General features: G+C 41.5%; 3 protein-coding genes across 3 annotated transcripts; 2 read left to right on the top strand and 1 right to left on the bottom strand.

Moving 5' to 3' along the window:
* Nucleotides 1–147: 147 nt before the first annotated feature.
* Nucleotides 148–9,537, bottom strand: LOC109466793 (GMP reductase 2-like). The gene is made up of 8 exons (XM_019764621.1): nucleotides 9,306–9,537; nucleotides 7,862–7,984; nucleotides 5,261–5,344; nucleotides 4,808–4,981; nucleotides 4,373–4,454; nucleotides 3,777–3,926; nucleotides 3,255–3,414; nucleotides 148–2,494 (listed from the first exon to the last, which is right to left on the bottom strand). The coding sequence occupies exons 1-8, from the start codon at nucleotides 9,390–9,392 to the stop codon at nucleotides 2,314–2,316; spliced, it is 1,041 nt and encodes a 346-aa protein (XP_019620180.1). The 5' UTR covers nucleotides 9,393–9,537; the 3' UTR covers nucleotides 148–2,313.
* A 197-nt stretch (nucleotides 9,538–9,734) lies between these two features.
* On the top strand, nucleotides 9,735–12,704 carry LOC109466794 (NEDD8). The gene is made up of 5 exons (XM_019764623.1): nucleotides 9,735–9,879; nucleotides 10,277–10,294; nucleotides 10,690–10,719; nucleotides 11,084–11,166; nucleotides 11,856–12,704. Exons 1-5 carry the CDS (start codon nucleotides 9,862–9,864, stop codon nucleotides 11,938–11,940), a joined length of 234 nt encoding a protein of 77 aa, XP_019620182.1. The 5' UTR covers nucleotides 9,735–9,861; the 3' UTR covers nucleotides 11,941–12,704.
* A 799-nt stretch (nucleotides 12,705–13,503) lies between these two features.
* On the top strand, nucleotides 13,504–20,678 carry LOC109466814 (choline dehydrogenase, mitochondrial-like). Its single transcript, XM_019764656.1, has 11 exons — nucleotides 13,504–13,792; nucleotides 14,268–14,387; nucleotides 14,840–15,014; nucleotides 15,349–15,526; nucleotides 15,894–16,082; nucleotides 16,500–16,662; nucleotides 17,104–18,020; nucleotides 18,419–18,545; nucleotides 18,921–19,198; nucleotides 19,507–19,708; nucleotides 20,088–20,678. The coding sequence occupies exons 2-11, from the start codon at nucleotides 14,294–14,296 to the stop codon at nucleotides 20,405–20,407; spliced, it is 2,643 nt and encodes an 880-aa protein (XP_019620215.1). The 5' UTR covers nucleotides 13,504–13,792; nucleotides 14,268–14,293; the 3' UTR covers nucleotides 20,408–20,678.
* Nucleotides 20,679–20,748: the final 70 nt, after the last annotated feature.

The following is a 20,748-nucleotide window of genomic DNA, read 5'->3' as shown; positions in this document are numbered from 1 at the left end:
TTCTACATTTTCTGTGGCGTTTTCTTTTGAGCAGGATTGGGAGGTATGCAGATCCAAAGTGAAGTTTAATACCCAGGTACATATTGTACATTTCACCCATGCAATTTCACTCATATTAGACTACAAGACCCTCCAAATGACGACAACACAAATCATTAGCATAACTGCTTTTAATATAGCACAAGGAGTAAGGATACTAAACACACCCTTTACCCTCTACTACATGTCACATGTAGATGATACTTTGGTTCAGTTCCATTACATAAAAGATACCCAGTCCTTCACTTTCACTAGGAAAAATAAAACATCCGGGATGACTTGTTGGTTGACAGACATAGATGTACTTACATCTACTGAAAACAGTCTTTGTCTCCAAACTCTTTACAGTGTAGTTACAGATAGATGTACATGTATATAGACACACAACAAAAGCAGAGAGCATGCGATGAAGTATGGATCACAGGCTGAAAATCACCATACTTGCTGTGACGCAGAGCCAAATTAAATGTAATATCTTCTTCATCCAAGTGAGACATCACCAAATCTTCATCCCCTATAATATACTACATACATGTACGTAGTAACAGATTTGATATTTATAGCATGCATTACATGCATTTCTAAAGAATAAAATGTATTAATTTATGACTCCAACAAGTAAGCAAAACTCTCCTCAGCAGCTTACAGTTGTGCAGTAACACAATGCTTCTAAAAAACACAGGTTTTTGTAGGTGTCTTAGCTAAATCTCGTATTCCATGTAATTTTGTAAAATACATGTGCAAAAAAGAAACTAAGCAATGCAAAGCTCTGTGCCTATTTAAACCGATTGGCCTGTCAATATAATCAAACCAAATAACTATAAAGGTTGCTCTGTTACAATGATTATTGTAGGTAGCACAAACCTTTGAATGAAAACAATAGTCTGAATAGCAGCACCAAATGACTGCAGAGTTTTTGCTCAGTACATTTTACAGGCTTCTACTATTGTCATGCACTTTGTGCAAGTTCACTGATTCTCATATGTTGCTCTTTCATGTTACTTTGTTCATCTAAAATCTACTTTTGATTATAGACATTTTTGATCATACCAATTATATCATTCACCTGACTGTGCTTTCTTCATTACCATAATCATAGTATTAACCTGATGAGCTAATGTCATTAAACATTATCTATGGCATCATTTGTAATTTCTATTTACTAGTATGTCTGTATGTTTGTTTGCACACCATACCAAATAACGGTAATGTGTAGTAAGATATGCTAGTACACATTATGGAAAAAAAAGTAGTCACAAAACTTTCATGAAGAGAACAACAATGGTTTGCTTGGCACAAACTCCAATCCTGTGATTTGCTATTCCACTGGACGCTGTTTTGGACTTGTGCAGATTGGGCACAGTAACTGTTAAACAGCAGAGATACCTGCTCAGCTCCAATTTTACAAGAACACATTTACATGTAGAGTGAAGTGTAGTTAAAATAGATGGGCAATACTTAAAACATGGGCATGGTTGGCATATAGGCAGATTAAAGGTATCTGGCTGACATTTTGTTATCACCTTCCTCTGGGCAATTATGATTGATTCTGCATTACACTGCACCTGGGTGGAAAAGGAAGCCGAGAAGGAATAGAACTTGAAAAAATCAGCAGTGACAGGCCACATCACCAGAAATAACTGTGTAAAAGACTAGTAGGGTGGCAAGGTCAAAGACAGAGAGGACAACAGACGCATTTGTTGGACTCAGGAGGCAGTCTTAAGAATCGACTCCAGTTATGAACCAGACATGGGGAGCTATAAATAAGATGAGTCAGGATTGGGGTTTGGGACTGCAATATTTGCAATTTAGTGACACCTAGCTGCAGTAAAAAGTAGATCCAACCATTTAACGCCCTGAAGTCGGTAGCAGGCAGTCCACCGAAACGTTGGCTAATAAGTATTACCTGACTTGCTTCGTTTGAAGACACCTTTTATCCAACATGATGTTAACCTGGTATCCAGTCTATCATGGTTGAGGCAGGCTGTCTTCAGGGCTCTAATAGTTTTCCCCAGCGCAGCTTAACAGACTGCCCTGTAGGAGTGTTACACCAATAGAGTTTGGCACCCTGGGTTTTGATTCGCCCCACCACCACGAATCGTGGTGGGGCTATTCAATCTCCCATTGTGAAAAACCTACCAGAGAACCTAGCTGAGGCAATCGGGGAAGAGCTTCAGCAGCCCTGAAGAAAACCTTCCCCAACCACGATAGACTGGACACCAGGTTAACATCACGTACCATCACCTCCATTCACTACTGTCCTTCACTCTTTGTCTAACTGAAGATGGTGTTGAGCTGTTGTGTGACTTGGATGAAGGTTGTGCGTTTCTTCATCTCCTTCAGCTTCGCAGCTCCGACATAGGTACAGGCAGACCGCAGGCCGCCCAGGATATCCCGTACGGTGTTCTCCACATCACCGCGATACTCCACTTCTACGGTCTTCCCTTCCGACGCCCTTCAAAACACAAGAAAAGGACGATCACTTAACAAGACTGCCACCGCACAACAAGCCAAGCTCAGCAATGTGCTCACAATATCCAAAGCTAACATTTTGCGTGGGGTCGTGTGGCGCAGTCGGTAGCGCGTTCGGCTCACACCCGAGAGGTCGTGGGTTCGAACCCTGCCCATGTCACCGATCTTGTGCCCTTGGGAAAGGCACTTTACACGACTTTCCTCATTTCACTCAGGTGTAAATGAGTACCTAGCTTCAGCTAGGGACGTCCCTCGGATAGGACGTTAAATGGAGGTCCCGTGTTTGGGAGAGCCACACCCCACGCACGTTAAAGAACCCACCGCACTTATCGAAAAGAGTAGGGGAGCTTCCCGGTGTGAGTGGTTCAAGCCTTACAGTCTGGTCTCGGGGTTGACATCTTTGAAGAGGTGATAGTCACCTGTTATGTCAATCCTTCCACAAATGTGGTAAATCGTCATAAAATAAAAATAAAATAAAAAATTTTACTGCCTCAGTGAATGCAATGTAAAGCTACAAACAACAGTACAATACAGAACAGGGAACTGGACAATCGAGGCTCCTGGGAAGTATAAGTTTTTTTGTTTGTTTACCCCATTTCCTGTATCTAACCATTTGCACTCCTGTCAACCAACTCTGACACACACACACACTCAAATCCACAGCTCAGCCACCCAAAAACATACTTCCATACCCACAAGTAACGACTGTGGTCCATCAGGAAAGTACAACTTCATGCCCTTACCTGTACTCAGCCACTCCCCCAGCGTACTTCTTCATAGCAGTGGCCGAGGCCATGCCGTAGAAGGACTTCATCTTCTTGCCGTTCTTCTCGATGGTTTCCCCTCCTGACTGGTCATGACCAGCCAACATCCCACCTAACATGACAAAATCAGCTCCAGCTCCTGGAAAATAAAGTACAACAATGACATCAGGCCTCTAAATACTGGGTGCATATGCACCCAACTTTGGAGCTGTGCACCCAATTTTTTTTTCTGTGGGTGCACCAGTTCACCCAACTATTTTTGTAGGTTTATTTATGTAAATATGTTAAATGTATAGTAGTATACAGCATATTCTTAATCTAAATGTCAGAAAAATAATGAAATCATTGTTAGAGCAAGTTTCTTTAGAAGTGAAACATAAATAGTTCAAGGAACTTAATACGACTTTCCTCACTTCGCTCAGGTGAAAATGAGTATGCCAGAATGATCCTTAACAGAAAAACCAAAACGGATAGAAGAAGAACTGCATCATTTTTTCGTACCGAATGCCTTGGCGACGTCTCCAGGGCAGGTACAGCCTCCGTCGGAGATGATGTGCCCTCCCAGACCGTGGGCCGCGTCGGCACACTCCAGCACAGCGCTCAGCTGAGGGTAACCTACACCTGTCTTCTTTCTCGTGGTGCAAACTGAGCCTAAACAACAGAAGAGGAAGAAATATTGTTTCAGGGCTTGAAATACTGGGTGCATTTGCAGACTTTAGCTGGGGGTAACCTTCTTCTGTCTTCTTTCTCGTGGTAACAACTAACCCTAAACAACAGGAGAGTAAGAAATATTGTTTACAACTGGCCATACACTAATTATCATACAAAGTCAGAAAAATGAAAACATAAGTAGTTTGGGAGACTTCTGGAAAAGTACAGCGTCAATTAATAGCCTGAGGGACCCATGTATTACTGAGGCTAACATGGCCACATCTAGGCAAACAATTTTGACGTCGCCTATTGGGGGCGACTGGTCCTCCCAGTGAAGATGGTACTATTAAATCAGCACCAAGGACAGATCTTGTTACGTTCTTTTTTTTTTCCTTATATATGTACATTGTATATCAAAAGACTTTGGCTGTAAAGTGATGCCCTACCTGGGCCAATTCCAACCTTCACAATGTCAGCTCCTGACAGGATGAGTTCTTCAGTCATCTCACAAGTCACAACATTTCCTGCCTAGAATACAAGATGGAAGGTGCATGCATTTATTTCACACATACAAATGGTTGTAGTAAAACAGTGACTGCTTCCAAGTACATGTAACATAACATGAATGTTAGATATATAGACTTATACCTTATGTAAATGACGACATGCAAAGGATGACAGTAATTGATGATAAGGAAAATCGGTACGAGTTCAGAGGAGTTTGTCAGATATATCAGCAGAGGCTACTTGGTCCAAACTCAATGTCAAGTTACCAACACAAAAAAAGAAAAAGAAGCATCATGAAAAATACATACTGTTTCTGGACTAAATTATTGCTTTAATATATTGTTTAATGTGGCTTTGTAGAAAAAAGTAGATACCATAATGGTGTGCTTCGGAAACTTCTTTCGAACTTCCCGAACAGTTTCCACGAAAGCCTCTGAGTAGCCGTTGGCCACGTCGAGACAGATGAACTTAAGCTGCGGCACAGAAGCCAGGATGCTCGCCAACTTGTCAAAATCTCCCTTCAGGGCGCCGGCACTTACAGCTACATTCTATACAGGGAAAAAACACTTTGTTAGGCCTTTTGTTACCCCACTAGGATATCACAATCAACAATTTCATTAGCATACAGTTGACTGCCATGCAAAGATAGGGCTGATTAGCTACACCAGACGCTGCCCATGGCCACTAAACTAGACTTAAAGAGTGCTACCATCATCTTAAACTAGACTTAAAGAGTACTACTAATACTACTACTACAGTTGACATGCACAAAGACTGAATGAAAGACACATCTTCTTACAATATTATAGTGTTTTACATGTACCAACCTGTATAACATCTGGATTATTCCGTCCAAAGTCTTCCCAGGCTTCCACCGAGTAGTGCTTATGAATAGCTGTGAAACAACCATGCTGAAAAGGATAGAATATCATAGATCAAGGGGTTCTCGCCAGAGCATTTGAGCGTCGGGGGCCCCGACGCTGTGAATTTTTACCCCGACGCTGTGATTTTGCCCCCGACGCTGTGGTGCAGCCAGCGTCGGGGGGGTTTTGTTGTTTTTCCCTTTCAATCTGTCTTGTAGTAATAGTGAATGAATAGTACTTGATATGAATTTGAAAGCAAATATTGTCTTTGCCCTTGTCACAAGGAACACCTCAGACAATGGAGAACAATGTAATTAATTGGCCCGGGGGAAAGTAAAGGTACCGCTCGGTCTCGCCCAGTCGGGAAAATGATCTTCGGGGACTCCCTTAGTATAGCAACCAATTTTTCCCGGTAAAAATACAATTATGAAAATACAATGCCAGTGAAAATCATCTCTGTTTGTATTAAAACCCATTAAGAGTCTCTAGATACCGTTATCTCGGCAAAGAATGCGGCAAATAGCTTTTTTTGTAACCAAACATCGGGCCTGTCTTGCTTATTTTCGTCCGCGGCGCCATTTTAAATTAAAATCTCGGGCCAACTCTCGCGAGAGTTGATATCCTTATATCATTAGTGGGGGTCAGGTGATCACGAGATCTTGCGTTCAGCGGCGAACTAGCGGGCCAGAAGTTAGACAAATGTTTCCAGAATTGTTTTGGGGATTCTGAACTGCCATCGAGCTAAAATGAAGGATATAATATTCTAAACAGCCACAGAGATGACATTGTTGGCAAGGCTGGTATTTGAAATGAGATTCTCCCTCGTGGCCGAGGCGCGTATGGCCGAGGAGTTTCCACAATGCGTGACTGATTTTCTACTCCCCTGGAAATCTGTTTTTGACAAACTTGTCCTTGCTGTAAGTGTAACTGATATTTTTTCACGGGTCACATGAAGCTACCACTGTATTAGATTGTTTTGATACAGCACAAAAAAGTCCCTTTGAAGGTAAGATATTGTGTTGAAGTTTGTCTCACATTACCGGCAAGTTCAATTTAATGAAGCCTTTTTTTGTGGGTGATTATGCCCCTTTTATGTTTTCTACTCTACTTGAATGAATCCTTTTTTATGTACATGAGCTTTTAAATTGATGAATTATTTTTCAGTCAAAGAAACTACTTCAGACTTGGATTTGTATAAGTTGAAAATTGTAAGAAATAGTAGAACACTGCCTTTATTCGTTGTTGCAGAAAAGTTTGTACCTTGAAGAGGTACAGTAACGGGGGGTGCCCTAATTCCGACCCATCCCTAATACCGAACTAGTTTGAAAAATCCTTGTTGCGGCGTTATGCATGGGAGCACGTGCCTAAAAATAATCACAAGAATGGACTATGTTTTTGTGTTGATATCGGCAACCTCACAAAGTTTGTTTTAGTTCCTACACTCCGACAACAGACGAGTGAAAAATCTGTGTGAATTCGACGCTTGTTCGGGGGTTGACGAGCGTGTCAAAAATGCAGGTTTTGCTTTTCAAACAGCCACTTTGGAGCAAGTCGCGTAATCGTAAAAAGAGGACTTGTTTGGGACAGAAAACATTTGTAGATTGTTTTAGTCATAATATGTGTATTATTATTTCTAAACTCTCTTCTCAGATCGACCTGTGTTAAACACTAGGTCTGAATTAGGGCACCCCTGTTGCGATAGAACGTTCCACCGGCAAAATGACCAAAAAACTGCCGTGCGTTTCGTGAACCATTACGATTGGGTGCAAGCCGCTACACTCAAGTGAAATACACAGCTGTGTAGCTTTAATCGTTGTGATCTTTATCTATCAATATTATATCTCATGTTGCGCGGGTTTTTGGTCAGATAATCTATTACCAAAGGTCTGTGCGTTTGTATGGAACATAGCACGGAATTAGGGCACCCCCCGTTAGGTTTCAGTAGCAGTAAATATGGCCTATGTTGTCAAACATACATGTGTATCACATCTTCAGTAACTTGACATAAAATTGACTACTAATGTGTTTTGTTTATTATGTAATAAAAGTTTTCCTTGCTGCAATTAAGAAGGCATTGCAAAACTCTACTTTACAAAATCTGGCCCTCAAAATGTAGGATATGGTGTTTCAGGGGGTTATATTAAGTTACAAGTTTAAGAATCGATACCGCCCAGACCCCCCCCCATAATACACATTGTGTCCGCACCGCGCTCGCCGTGTGGCTTCGCTGCATTAGGTCCCCCTACGCTGTGAAAAAATCCTGGTGAGAACCCTGGTCATCATCAAGTGGATTGCCAGAAAGGGTCATAAAAATAAAATTGCTCACAATTAAGCTCTCTGGCATTTAGTATACTGATTTAATGTCTTCTTACTTGGACATTTTCAACTTTCAGCCAAAAAAAAAACTGGAAAAAGAGTCAAAGATTTAATTTCAGACATAATTTCATATTTCATTTAAGTGTGCTGTAAACTTTAACTATGCTGTCTAAAACATCTAAAAAAGGAAAAATACATAAATATGCAATGGAATTGCTATTTTTGCAACTTTTCAGTGTTTTTTATTACCTTGGAAAGAGCTTTGGCCATCTCAAATGTCCCCACGGTGTCCATGTTAGCAGCGATGACTGGGACTCCACTGTATGTCTGTCCAGAGTTCCTGAACTTGGTGACTGTTCGAACCAGGTCAACCTGAAGAAAGACCGTACACAATGATTAATTAACCCTGATACATTCCTACTAGCATCATAAGCATTGTATACATCTTTGGTACTCTGTTATTGCATTTGAATGGATCGTTTTAATATTGTAAAGATAGCAGACGCATTGTGTTCAGCTCAGACACCTTTAGGCAAATAACACAGACCACCTCCATACTTACGGGGTAGAATGAATTATCTGTTACCTGTATTCATGTATCTGAATCGTAACTGACATTGTTAATTGTTTCTAATTGTTTATTGTCCTGTTATGAGGGCTGGCCCTTTATAATAGCCTCTGGCTAGTTGGGCAGTTCTGGCTGTATATTTGTTTATACAGTCTAATAAATCAAATCAAATCTATCAGAATGTGCAGATGGAAAAAAACAACAAAAGTTTGGATAGACTTTATGTTTCTGTTCCTCGGAATATATGGTGTCATAACTTTTAGGCCTGGTCATTTCCTATGTAAACAACTTATTGAACTGCCAAATGAGTGCACTGCGGGCAGATCCTTCGGTGTCGATCGGTGTAATATAGCCAGCTGCCGCCGCGCCGCGTGCCTGCGAAGCTGGTGTGTTACGCCGAAAGGCGGTTATACCTGCTATACAGATAGATACAGACCCTAGCCTGTCTGCTATTCTAGTCTAATTGCTTCCATGCAGAATTGTCAGTGTGAGAAATTATAATATTCGCCTTCCTTCATCTGTATTTAGTCAAGGACCTGTATTTGTACTCTCCAAGCAGAGGTTGGGGTTTTGGGTTATTTTTGGCACGTTTTGAGACTTTCTTTTTGGCACAGGAATTTTACTTTCAGCCAACAGTGCAAAAAAGAAACCCTGTAAAAAGGCTAAAAACACGCCAAAAATTACCCAAAACTCAAACCTCTGCTTGAAGAGTTCTGTATTTTGAAGCACCTTGATTTAGCCAAGGACATTATACAGAGATTTAGCTAATAATCACCCATGTGAGCGGGAAAGTGCGCTGTGATTGGCCAGTCGCCGTCTATAATTCCCGCCATGTGAGCAGGAACTGCGCGCTGATTGGCTACTGATATAAATAGGTTACCCAGCGCGGGAACTGCGCCGAAACCCTCAACCTTTTACTTTTCTCCCCATATGGCCAACAATTTCTCTTCGTTTAACGCCGAGTCTGAGGGAGCCAAAGGCTCAAAAATGGCGATCTAAACCATTATAGTTCACAGAACCAATCGCAGAACTTAGTATTTGGCACACAAGAGCTGTCTATCTAACCAAAAATAGCGCCAAAATCTTGGACAGAGAAATCCCGGTCGTATCGAGTTACATACTCACATCAGCTCTACTCCTGATCGTGCTGCGTTTTGGTCTGATCAAAACGTCCTTGAAGTCCAACTTCACGTCCGCTTCTATTCGTGGCATCTTTCAGGCTGTCTGTCGGTCGCAGCGACGCTGACTTTGTCCGTAAATACAAGTAAAATCGCTCCGGACTTTCGAGATACACAGTCGACTCGCGCGTGTGCTTAGCAGGGTCGCAGGACACCGAGATATCTATCCGCGGCCCCGGGTCACAAAATAGTGCGGAAAATAACAAATGACAAAATCTGTTCGTTATATTTATCAGAAAATGTTGGAGTGAAAACAGTTAACTTTAAGTTTTAATTTTTAAGAAAATGTCAATTATAATTTTTTGTGATTTTGCTGTTTTGTAACTATATTTATTATTTTTTTATGCCGAATGTTGGCGTCCGAATCATCTGCTAGGTTTCTTCTGATCCCTAACCGGAAACTCTCGTTCCCGACGCACGCTGGGAGGAAAAGAAAATTTAGCCGAAAGAAAGAAAAGCCTTGTCATATTTCAGCCTAACTCTACACCGAAAAAGCTGCAGCAATGCTCATTAAAGTAAAGGTAGGATAAGCTGTAAATTTTCCAGAAAATGTAAATTGTTCTTGTTGTTGGTTACGTTAGGCTAAGCATTACGACAGCGGCGATTCTGCTGCAGAATAACTTTGCTTTGCCCCCCTCCCCATAACTTGTTTCAAACAAAAAGACAGCAAATAATTAATAATTTTACTGCTGAAGTTTGTGTCATTTTGCTAAAATGCCATGTCAAAAGAGAGAGTGTAAGGAAGTTTTGAATCCCTGATAACTAGTACAGAATTTGTAATATTTGTGACATAATTTTTCAAATATCAGTATTTTTGATATAATAGTTCACAAAATAAATTCAGTACAGTATTCTCACATTTGAGTTTTTTTCTCTCTCTGCATTGCTGCTCCGGTCTTCTGTGATGGAATGTGGCAGACACTGACAGGAAAGGAGGTGAGTGTATACCCATTCAACCCTGTCTTATCAAATTTAATATTGAAAAATTCATCAGCCATTGTACACAACGGTATTAGACTATGGAATACTAGTAGTTATTTCTTTCAATTTAGCATTTCTTCCATTTTACACGGGTCGTTTTAAAGCACATGGGGAATCATTCCACGTTAGGTAAATGATAATGTTACTACATGTATGTCTTTGTCCTATATACTAGTACTTGGTCTTGGATAGGAGGGTGGTTCAATAATGATTTGCATGATGACCCACTTGTGGTTATTCTTGGAGGCATTTGTCTAATGTCAACTTCGGCCCAAGTGGGTTACACAAATCTTTACTGAACCTCCCTGGTATGTACGTGATCTTCACCAGGTATTTCTCTTCTTTCACAGATTGAAATTGACATCGAGCCAACTGACAAGGTTAGTACATATTCAAGTTCTTATATATTCCTTCTGTGAACCAACCTGCCTGAACCCAAAACACACTGTTTTAAAGGAATTATTGCAGTATTAGCCTGTCAGTCTTCTTAGCTGAAGGCTGTTTTCATTGGTGAGTGACGTGATTTGATTTTCAAGTTAGGACGTTACGGTACCTTCAGTGAGGGTATGGTGTATCATATATAGATTTAGTTAAACACTATAGTATTCCATCAAATAGTTGTTGATAATTCATGTATCTACAAGAGGTATTTTGTATTATTTTGTATCTTAAATGATTTCAACAAAGTACTTGTCAATATTGAAATGACTGGTATCCTTATTGTCCTTCTTTCATGTTGTCTAGGTTGAGCGTATCAAGGAGCGAGTGGAGGAAAAAGAAGGCATACCTCCTCCCCAGCAGAGACTTATCTTCAGTGGGAAGCAAATGTGAGCCACTCAGTCTTAACCAAATTATTCAAACCCTCGTCCATTTTCCAAAAGGCGATTTGATCTTATAAACCTATACACATACCATCAACAGTGATATTGGTCTTGAACAAATTATGGTTTCTTCCAAATGTACCCTATGCAAAATAGAACAATAGAAAATTATTTCTGTTAAAAAAAAATGGCCTATTCCAGAAACATCGATCCCAGGCCAGAATGAACCTTACCAGTTTGACATCTGCCATGCATAAATGCCGGATTTATCCACTGAAGGCATCTGCATGCAAAATAGATGGAATCTGTACCATATGCCTAGCCTGGGTGCCATCCGATTTGTTCGGGGTTGCTGTTAGAGATTGGATGGCACCCAGGCTACCATATGCCTGAGGCACCCCCAGTGTTTTGGCTTTGCTTTTTCTGTTTATAACATACACCTCTAGTAGGAAGAACAGAATTATGATCATTTACCCATATTTCTCTTCTTGGACAACTCACCTATTATTTTTCAAATAGTTTCATTTATTTATTTGCACAAATAAAAAGACAAACATTAATCAACAAATAAGAAAACAAAGGGCAAAATCAATGTGCAGGAGGAGGAAAGAACCCTGCAAGGCTTGTACAATGTTCTCCTCCTTGAAAGTTAGGAAATATCAATCATGAAACTAACAATTTATTTCTATGGACAGGAATGATGACAAGACAGCGGCTGATTACAAGGTTCAAGGTGGCTCAGTTCTCCACTTAGTTCTGGCACTGAGAGGAGGTCAATGAGGATGGGAGCATACTGAGCAGTCAGCAATGGAATGTGCTTTTCCTACGTGGCACAGGGCAAAAGACTTGTACCGTTCAAATCCACCCGTTGAGCGATTTAGATTTCTTTGTATATTTAATATGTACTGTGATATCATATGTAACTTGGTGCAAGGAAAATGTTTACTGCACACCACTCTGCCATTAAGTTCAGAAAATTTGATACTACATGTATCTTTGCCTGCACATTATGAGAAAAATTTTTACTTTCTGTAAGATTGTTTGGAGCAATAAAATGCCTATTAGGTAACACGAAGTCTGTACCTCCAAACAACATTCATAGGATAACAACCAATTTATTGCTATGATGAAATTAAATTCATTGTTTTCAAACTTTTTCTAGTGAATGTAATGAACATACATGTACCGGTAACATCCACAGAGCAACATTTTTGAAGACCGTCATATTTTTCATGTGTGGTTGGGCCACATTTGGTTATCTTGTCTGTTTTATTCCCTGGAAAGATGGACTGTGTAGCTTTTGGTTCACCCAGGTTCCTGTTCTATATTTATGTACTGTACTTGCATACACTGTATTACTGATACTGACTCTGGAATACTACCAAGATGCTGATACCAAGTGATGTGAGAGAAACATAAACTCAGTAGAGCAGGACCGATGTGGCTTTTAGTTTTCTTTATCTTGAATGTACATGTATTAGAAACAAAGATTATGTACAAGTCCACTTGTTACTCTGATAGACAATAAAACTGCATTGGTGTAAGCAAATGTTTCACTCACTGACTACCGGTATATGTCTTTTGTGTGTATTTAATTGTCTTACATGAATGAATTGTCTTACAGTTAAACTGTATGCCATAATGTAGCATTTGCAAAATAATAACCTGACTGAACCTTGCTTTTTGCCGGCTTTCCAAAAGAGTGCGGGCAAGAGCTTTTATACACAGGCTAGAAAAATATATTAAAGATATAACTTTAGATAGTTTAGTCTTAGATTAAAAAAAAAACATGTATATACTAGTACAACATATTTCTGACCGCCCCATTATGGAACACAGCTAATTTAAAAATTTTCATTCGATTGTGCAAATTAGATCTTGTTTTGCATAATGTAAGCATCTGGCCACATAACAGGACACCAAAGATCTAGGACAATCGGTTGACCCAATCTTGCGTTACAAATTTCCAACGTGTAAAAAATGCCTCTGCAGTTCTCAGCAAAGGTGCTAAGCGGCCGAAACTTGACCACTTGTTCACGATACGAATGCCAATCTACCATTCAAAAATCATGCCCCGAGCATGCCCGAAACACGAGATATGCAAATCTAACTGGACTGACCCGAACTGAACTGACCCACTGAAAAACGGGGGAATCCTCGGCCATTTTCAACATTTAGGTCGTATTCCATGGATAAGATCACAATTTTTATCCAATGAAATTTTAACAGATAAGAATTTTATTGGCCATAATAACTTGAGGTTTGATTTGTTGTTGAGCGTGTTTTAAAGTCATTATTTTACCTGGTGCCCCCCTATGTTCCAATGGATAGTCTGTTCAGAAGTTCCGGTCTGTAAAATATTCCATTACGTCACCAACATGGCGGTACACCGTTCCTGACAACTTTTGTGGTAAACTTATTTAAAGGAAAACGTCTATTATACCCTAAGGGTACGTCTGAAAGGTGATGGGTCGGAGTTTATGTGTTTGTCTCTAATTCTGTGACAGACTGACCTAGTTTACAGAGGCTACGGAGCTGAGACTACGAAGAGAAGACAGCAGTGTTCTTGACCGGCAACCGTACGCGGTTCACAAGTGTCATACAAATTTAATTTTGGGAACAGATCTAGACGGTAGGTTTTGTCAGTTTTCTCTCTTCCCTCAAGCTCGTAACTGTTCTGTTTTTGGAGTTTAGGGGTAAAGTCCGTCCGAATTTATATACATATGGCCATAAGAACTAGCCTTCATCATAATTTTCATGGCCTTGGGCATCCCTCCGAGGCAGAGGTGCTTCCTTACGTCAGCACTAAATCCCAAGGCTAACGTAATTGTCGCGGAATAGCTCTGCCGTGGGAGAATGACCTTGGCAAAATCCTTGGGAAACGGTCTTAACACCTAGCCATTTTTTTTTTTAGTTCGAACAGGGGCCATATGGGGGTGTAGCCGGGGCTTATATAGCAGCTCAGAGCCCCGGCAAAGATGATATGATGATGATGATAAATTATTGCGCAGACTACCCCCCCCCCCCGTCTCCCCAGCCAAACAGCATTTGCGTAACAAAAGGAATCTTACATACTTCCTTATTTTTTTCCTTAACACAACAGGCAGGACTTTTCTAACAGTGTGCCATCAGGATGTTGGTGCGACGGACCATTTCAGGCCTGCTGCGGCTTGCAGATCATGCTGCAGCAAACAGAGCTCTCAGGATCAGTCAACTTAAACAACAAGGTAGAAAAAAATGCTCCTCTATGGTGTTACATAGACTAATAGAGGGTGTGCTTTATGTTGTTGCAAGATACTGTAAATCACTTCATATTCATGGTACTTTTATATTCACGGTTCTCGCTGTCACTTCCGTACCACAAATTTATCATTACCTCAAAGAAGTACCCCCAATAACAAATATATAGTTCTGCGAACATGTCCATTTTTTTCAGTCAGACCATGAAATTTTGCTACTGCAAATTTAAAGTGATTTACAGTTTTTTGGTAAATCAGTTATAGAGTCAACAAAATAGGTTTGTTGACTTTGTTGGGACTTTTTCTCCGTTTATTTTGCTACCAGAGTAGATCCCTACCAAACATCACTGCCTCTTCAGCTGTTTTTAAAATCTCCATGAAAAGTAGTAAAGAGAGGAGTTCCAAAAACAGTAACTTGACCCATTTCTCTCTCCCCACAGGTATCTTCCGACAGGCGACGTCAGCAGCAGCCCAGGGTAGTTCATCAGATGTGCCGCCAATTGATGAGCTGCTGCCCCGCTTGAGAAATTCCTCCCTTGTCATTTTCGACAAGGATGGGACTTTGATATGTTTCCACTCCATGTGGGCTCCATGGGCACACCAGTTTGTGGAAAGGTAACAGTGGCAAGGCTGCTCTTCTTACATCTGCATACTATTATGGCTGAGCAAAATTTTAAAGAGGACATTGTGGCCCCAAAAATGAACAGTTGAAGAAAGTCCTTGTCTTTCTCACTGTTACAGGTTTTCAATCTCTTTTAAACTTAATACAGTGGTTTGATAAATAAGTTTGAAATCCATTGTTTGAATAACAAACCAGCCTGGTATGTTGACTTCATGGCTCTCATTGTGGCATTTGGGGCTACAAATGTATCATGAGATGCCCTAACACTCCCTATTTTTTGTGCATGAATGAGACCATAATTGGGACCACATGTACCTTTGTTTGCAGATTGGAAGCTGACACACAGTTGTCTATAAGGGACAAAGTGTACCGTCTGTTGGGGTTCGACACACAGACACAACGCTTTATACCAGGACTGCTGGCTGAAGCAACCATGTTCATCATCAAGGAACGGATGGTAGAGCTACTGGAGAAAGAAGGACTGGAGTCTGAAGAAGCTGTCAAGGTCTGATATTGGTCATGTACAAAATGTAGTTGCTCTCTGTCATTCCAGTATTAAAGGCATCCAATGCAATTTAAAGGCAACAAAGCAAAAAAAAAAAAGATATTCTGGATTAGGAAATGGAACAAGCTTCCTTGACAAGTTGTGAATTCTTCCCAAATGGGTACAACTTTAAACTTTTCAAGTCTAGGGTGAACAAACATGTGTCTGTACAGTTCCTTAATGTAAGCCAAAACATGTATTTCTAAGTGGTTCATACGAGCCTTGTTTTGAGGTGAAAAATTGAAGTAAATGAAAAAAAAATCTACCTGAAATTAGCACATTTTTGTCATTATATTTTATACTAGAAGCTTTTGCTGGTGTTTTCCAGGTAGTGGATAGGTGTTGGCGGAACTGTGATGCCACCAACGAGGCTAACCTGAAGTCCCTGGGGAACCTTCCCGATCTGTTTAAGACGTTGAGGGAGTGGGGCATCAAGACGGCCATCTGTACAGCTGACACACGCGCTGGCACTTTACCTGCACTGAAGAAACTGGGAGTAGACAAACTAGTAGACAAGGTACGTGTTACCCCACATGTTTTTGGTACTGAATCAGGGGTGAATGGAACTGCAATTCACTTTATGTTCACGACAGCAAAATTTCATTGTCTGAGAGCAAAATTTTACAGTCTGAGAAAAATGGAGGTGTTCATGGAACTATATGTTCACGGCGGCAGCAGGTGCAGAAAAAAGCAAACAATTGATTTGTTAGCATTAATGATAAGTTTGCGGTACAGAAGTACCTTGAAAAAAATCGTATTGTTTTTTAATCATTATAATGTTTGCTTCTGTGATTGCTATACTTAATGATGTTGGGAATAGCCAGCAAATGTTTTTAGAAACTTAAAGGTAACCTCTTCAATGTTGAAATATGCTAGTATGCAAACAAAAATATTAATTGTTATAACAGTTGTTAATGAGATATTTTGTGCCCAGATCATGTGCAGTGACGACCACGGCAGCCAGCCGAAGCCCAACCCCCACAATGCCCTGCGCATCTGTGAAGAGCTGAATGTGTCGCCGGACCGCGCCATTATGGTGGGGGACACCTCTGCTGACACCAGGCTAGCCAAGAACGCCAAGCTGGGCACTGCCATTGGTGGGTACCATAATTATGCTGTATTCAACTCAGTGGGGGGGGGGTAGATTGCTTGTCAAGCATTCTACATGTATGTCCAGGGCTCAAAATACTCTGCATTAGTCATACCTTCACTGGGTCAGGTAACACTAAAAATACAGACAAGACAAGTTTTACCAGCACCACCAGGAAGTACGGATCATACTGTTCAAAAACCATTGTCATCATTTCTTTTGTACAGTCAATTCAGCAAATAAAAATACAAATTCACCTACTTTGTTTATAAACCCAGTACATGAACTGGTGCAGGTTAGGTGCAGGTAGACATCAGAAATAACTGCACAGCTTAAGCTAGATATTAAATCCTCTCTGTTGACTGTAAAGTAACCTTTGTGATAACTAAGGGACATAGAGCAATTCATGCTGTATAACTGGCAATGTGTTAACTTAATGTTCTTTCAGGTGTCCTGAGTGGTGTTGGCAGTCATAAGGACCTCCATGAAGCTGATTACCTGTTAGACAGTGTAGAAAACATACTAACTATAGCAGTGAACGGGAAACCTCCCACTGGGGGTAGCTCCAATGGCAGTAGAGGCGGCCACCAGGTCATTGGGCAGCGTCAATACTCCACCAGAAGCTCAGGAATGAAGGCAGGAGCGCCGGAGTACAGCTACGTGATCATCGGAGCTGGTTCGGCCGGGTGCGTGCTGACGAATCGTCTGTCGGAGAACCCTGACACCACGGTGTTATTACTGGAAGCGGGCCCGAAGGACTACAGCTGGAAAATCCACATGCCGTCCGCCCTGATGTACAACCTGTGTGACGACAAGTACAACTGGTACTACCACACGGTGCCGCAGAAACACATGGACAACAGGGAGATGTACTGGCCTCGGGGCCGGGTGTGGGGAGGATCCTCGTCTCTCAACGCGATGGTTTACATCCGTGGACACGCGATGGACTACGATCGCTGGGAAATGGAGGGTGCATCAGGGTGGGCGTACGCAGACTGCCTACCGTACTTCCGCAAAGCACAAACACATGAGCTTGGAGCTGACGATTACCGCGGTGGGGAAGGGCCTCTTCACGTGTCGCGCGGCAAGAGCAACAACCCGTTAAACCAGGCCTTCATAGAAGCAGCCCAACAGGCAGGTTATCCTTACACAGAGGACATGAACGGTTACCAGCAGGAGGGGTTCGGAGACATGGACATGACGATTCACAAGGGCGTTCGCTGGAGCACGGCTAACGCGTACCTGCGACCGGCACTGAAACGGACTAATGTCACGACTGAAGTCAAGTGTGTGGTCACTCGTGTTCTATTCGAGGGCAACCAGGCAGTGGGAGTGGAGTATATACAAAATGGAGAGACAAAACAGGTAATCTTACAATATAGGTCAGACATTAGATAAATCTGAAGTAATCAGTTAGATATGATATTAAATATTATGTTACAACAACAGTGAGTAAAAAAAAAACAGCTGCTAAATCTGCATACCATTTCAGGTTTTCTGATCCTAGGTGCATTTGTAGCATAGTATTGCACCCGTGAATCTACTTGAATATAATATTTGGAGCTAAGATTTTGCTAGGCTTGATAGCGGGCTGCCATCAAGCCTCAGCATCAGTGTGCAAGCACGTGTAACCCCCAGGAGATGGGGAACAACAGACAATAAACCGGATAGTGAGTAGTGAGTGAGTGAGGTATTGTAACCAAAAAAGAAACATACACATATTTTTCCTTGCCCTTTTTCATAATAGAACTGTTGATTGACAGGTGCGCGCAGGTGAAGTCATCCTGTCGGGCGGGGCCATCAACTCTCCGCAGCTGCTCATGCTGTCTGGGATCGGTGATGCTGACGATCTACAGAAACTGGGCATTCCTGTGGTTCAACATTTACCAGGTTAGAAAAGTACTAAATTTTGCCCTTGGAAACTGCACTATCTGGGTTTAGAAGCAAGTATATATATATATAGTTTAAAAACTGAGGCCATATACACAGAGGCCAACACCATTGAACGGATAACCTTACCAGTATTTTTTCAGTCTGCAAAATTGCTTAATTCTTCTTCTGCAATATTGAAAATGTCTCTGCTGAAAGCAGACTGCAGGTGGGTATTTCTAACACTGGTAACACACACAGGAACTGGGCATTCCTGTCATTCAGCATTTACCAGGTAACTAAACCCACAGACAGGCTTACGGTAGCCAACAAGCATTGCCAGTGTCATATTATACTGTACATCAGGTTGAGTTTGTTGCATGTATTTTTTTGCAGGTGTTGGACAGAACTTACAGGATCACCTGGAGGTGTATGTGCAGCAGGCCTGTACCCAGCCGGTTACCCTGTACAGTTCCCTGTACCCACACCGTATGCTGATGATCGGTGTGCAGTGGTTCACCATGCAGACTGGCCTGGGGGCCACCAGCCATCTGGAGGCAGGTGGTTTCATCAGGAGCAGGCCTGGGGTGGAGCATCCTGACATCCAGTACCACTTCCTACCTTCCACTGTCAATGATCATGGTAGGGTGGCCGGCACACAACATGCTTACCAGGTAGGAGCAGCAGAAGTAGCAGTTTTAGTTCTTGCCCTCATTTTGGACTAACTATCAATGTTCCATCAGGGTTGGACAAATTTTCAAAAATCCACTTGCCTGAACAGTGCTTTTACTTGCCTGTCCATACAGACCAAACAATATACAATGATTTGTTGTTGACTGGATATAATGAGAGTGTGAGTGTTGATGACTTGTAACAGAGAGAGTATTTCCAAATATACCAATATATTGATCACTGGATAGGGAGTGAGTGTTGAATGGTGTAGGACTCAATTACAGAAGGTACATGGTGAAATGTGTTCCAGGTCCATGTAGGCTCCATGCGCCCGACCAGTCGAGGGTACCTAAAGCTCCGATCTGCAGACCCACATACACACCCTCTCCTGGAGCCCAACTACCTGTCCACAGACCAGGATGTGTTAGAGATGAGGCTGAGCATCAAACACTCGCGGGAAATCTTCGCCCAGAAGGCCTTTGACCGCTTCCGAGGCCCGGAGATCGCACCAGGTCAGACTAATTTGATTCTCATTTGTAAGTGGTCTATGTTCAGCCACCAGCAGGCATGTATCCGAAGTGGAAAGGGTCCAAGAAAGTCTTTGACAGTGAAGCCAAGCCAAGAAGAACATTGATAAAGCTAACACAGAAAGTTTGAAAACTTGATTCTGGTTATCATATATGTATCTCTGCTTTTTTTCTCAGTCTCAATGTGTAAAAAAAAGCAAGAAAGCTTGTTTGTTGATATTGATGCATATATTACGATGTTTCAAGAAGGGATAGAAAAGAGGTAGTATCCTTCAAATCCCTGTAGTTTTAAGTAGTACAGTTAAAACTTCATCATTATTGTGCTGCACAGGAAAATTTTACAAAATTTATTTGTTTTTTTTAGGAGACGGTGTCCAGTCAGACAAAGACATTGATGCGTTTGCCCGTAAGATGTCTGACAGCGCGTACCACCCCTCCTGTACATGTAAGATGGGCGCAGAGTCAGACAAGATGGCGGTCGTGAGCTCAGAGGCACGTGTGTTCGGAGTAGAGAACCTGCGAGTGGTGGATGCCTCCATCATGCCCAGTATAGTCAGCGGGAACCTGAACGCCCCAACCATCATGTTATCAGAGAAGGCTGCTGATATCATCAAGGGGGAGCCTCCACTTCCCAAGTCTACTGCACCGGTGTACTGTCCCAAAACATTAGAGGCACAGCGGTAGATAGCTGGGGTATTGGGCAGAAAGAGAGAAAAAAAACAGTCTTTCAAGATATTTAACAACTGAAGATGGTCTATTTTTCTGCATTTTGTAGGAAAAAATTAGCTAATAGTATGCTTTCTCAGGTTTTGGTAGTATCTTACATTTAACTGAAATGTTTTCAGATGCAGCCTAACAGAGATTATTGCAGGAATTTTTTTTTTAGATGTCAGAAACTCCATTGCTTCTGTGTTATTTATGTAAGAACACAGCAGAAATGTTTGGGTGCTACATACACGTAAAAAATAAAATCTAATTACAGATCTTACTGATCCTCATAGTATGAATCTGAAATGGGAGCAAAC

Source organism: Branchiostoma belcheri, unplaced genomic scaffold, assembly GCF_001625305.1.
Source record: "Branchiostoma belcheri isolate BF01 breed outbred unplaced genomic scaffold, Haploidv18h27 scaffold17, whole genome shotgun sequence".
NCBI lineage: Eukaryota > Metazoa > Chordata > Leptocardii > Amphioxiformes > Branchiostomatidae > Branchiostoma > Branchiostoma belcheri.
Note: the sequence above shows the minus strand (reverse complement) of the source record. Positions and strands in the feature narration are given on the sequence as shown.

Excerpts from the sequence above, each read along its gene's own strand:
- LOC109466794 (XM_019764623.1), top strand. Across the intron at positions 10,720-11,083 it reads ACATCGAGCCAACTGACAAG|GTTGAGCGTATCAAGGAGCG; the intron begins GTTAGTACATAT and ends CATGTTGTCTAG. Across the intron at positions 11,167-11,855 it reads ATCTTCAGTGGGAAGCAAAT|GAATGATGACAAGACAGCGG; the intron begins GTGAGCCACTCA and ends TTCTATGGACAG.
- LOC109466793 (XM_019764621.1), bottom strand. The coding sequence starts at position 9,392 with ATGCCACGAATAGAAGCGGACGTGAAGTTGGACTTCAAGGACGTTTTG. Across the intron at positions 4,982-5,260 it reads ATAATCCAGATGTTATACAG|AATGTAGCTGTAAGTGCCGG; the intron begins GTTGGTACATGT and ends TTCCCTGTATAG. Across the intron at positions 3,927-4,372 it reads GAAGGTTGGAATTGGCCCAG|GCTCAGTTTGCACCACGAGA; the intron begins GTAGGGCATCAC and ends TCTGTTGTTTAG.
- LOC109466814 (XM_019764656.1), top strand. The coding sequence starts at position 14,294 with ATGTTGGTGCGACGGACCATTTCAGGCCTGCTGCGGCTTGCAGATCAT. Across the intron at positions 18,546-18,920 it reads TGTGGTTCAACATTTACCAG|GTGTTGGACAGAACTTACAG; the intron begins GTTAGAAAAGTA and ends ATTTTTTTGCAG. Across the intron at positions 19,709-20,087 it reads AGGCCCGGAGATCGCACCAG|GAGACGGTGTCCAGTCAGAC; the intron begins GTCAGACTAATT and ends TGTTTTTTTTAG.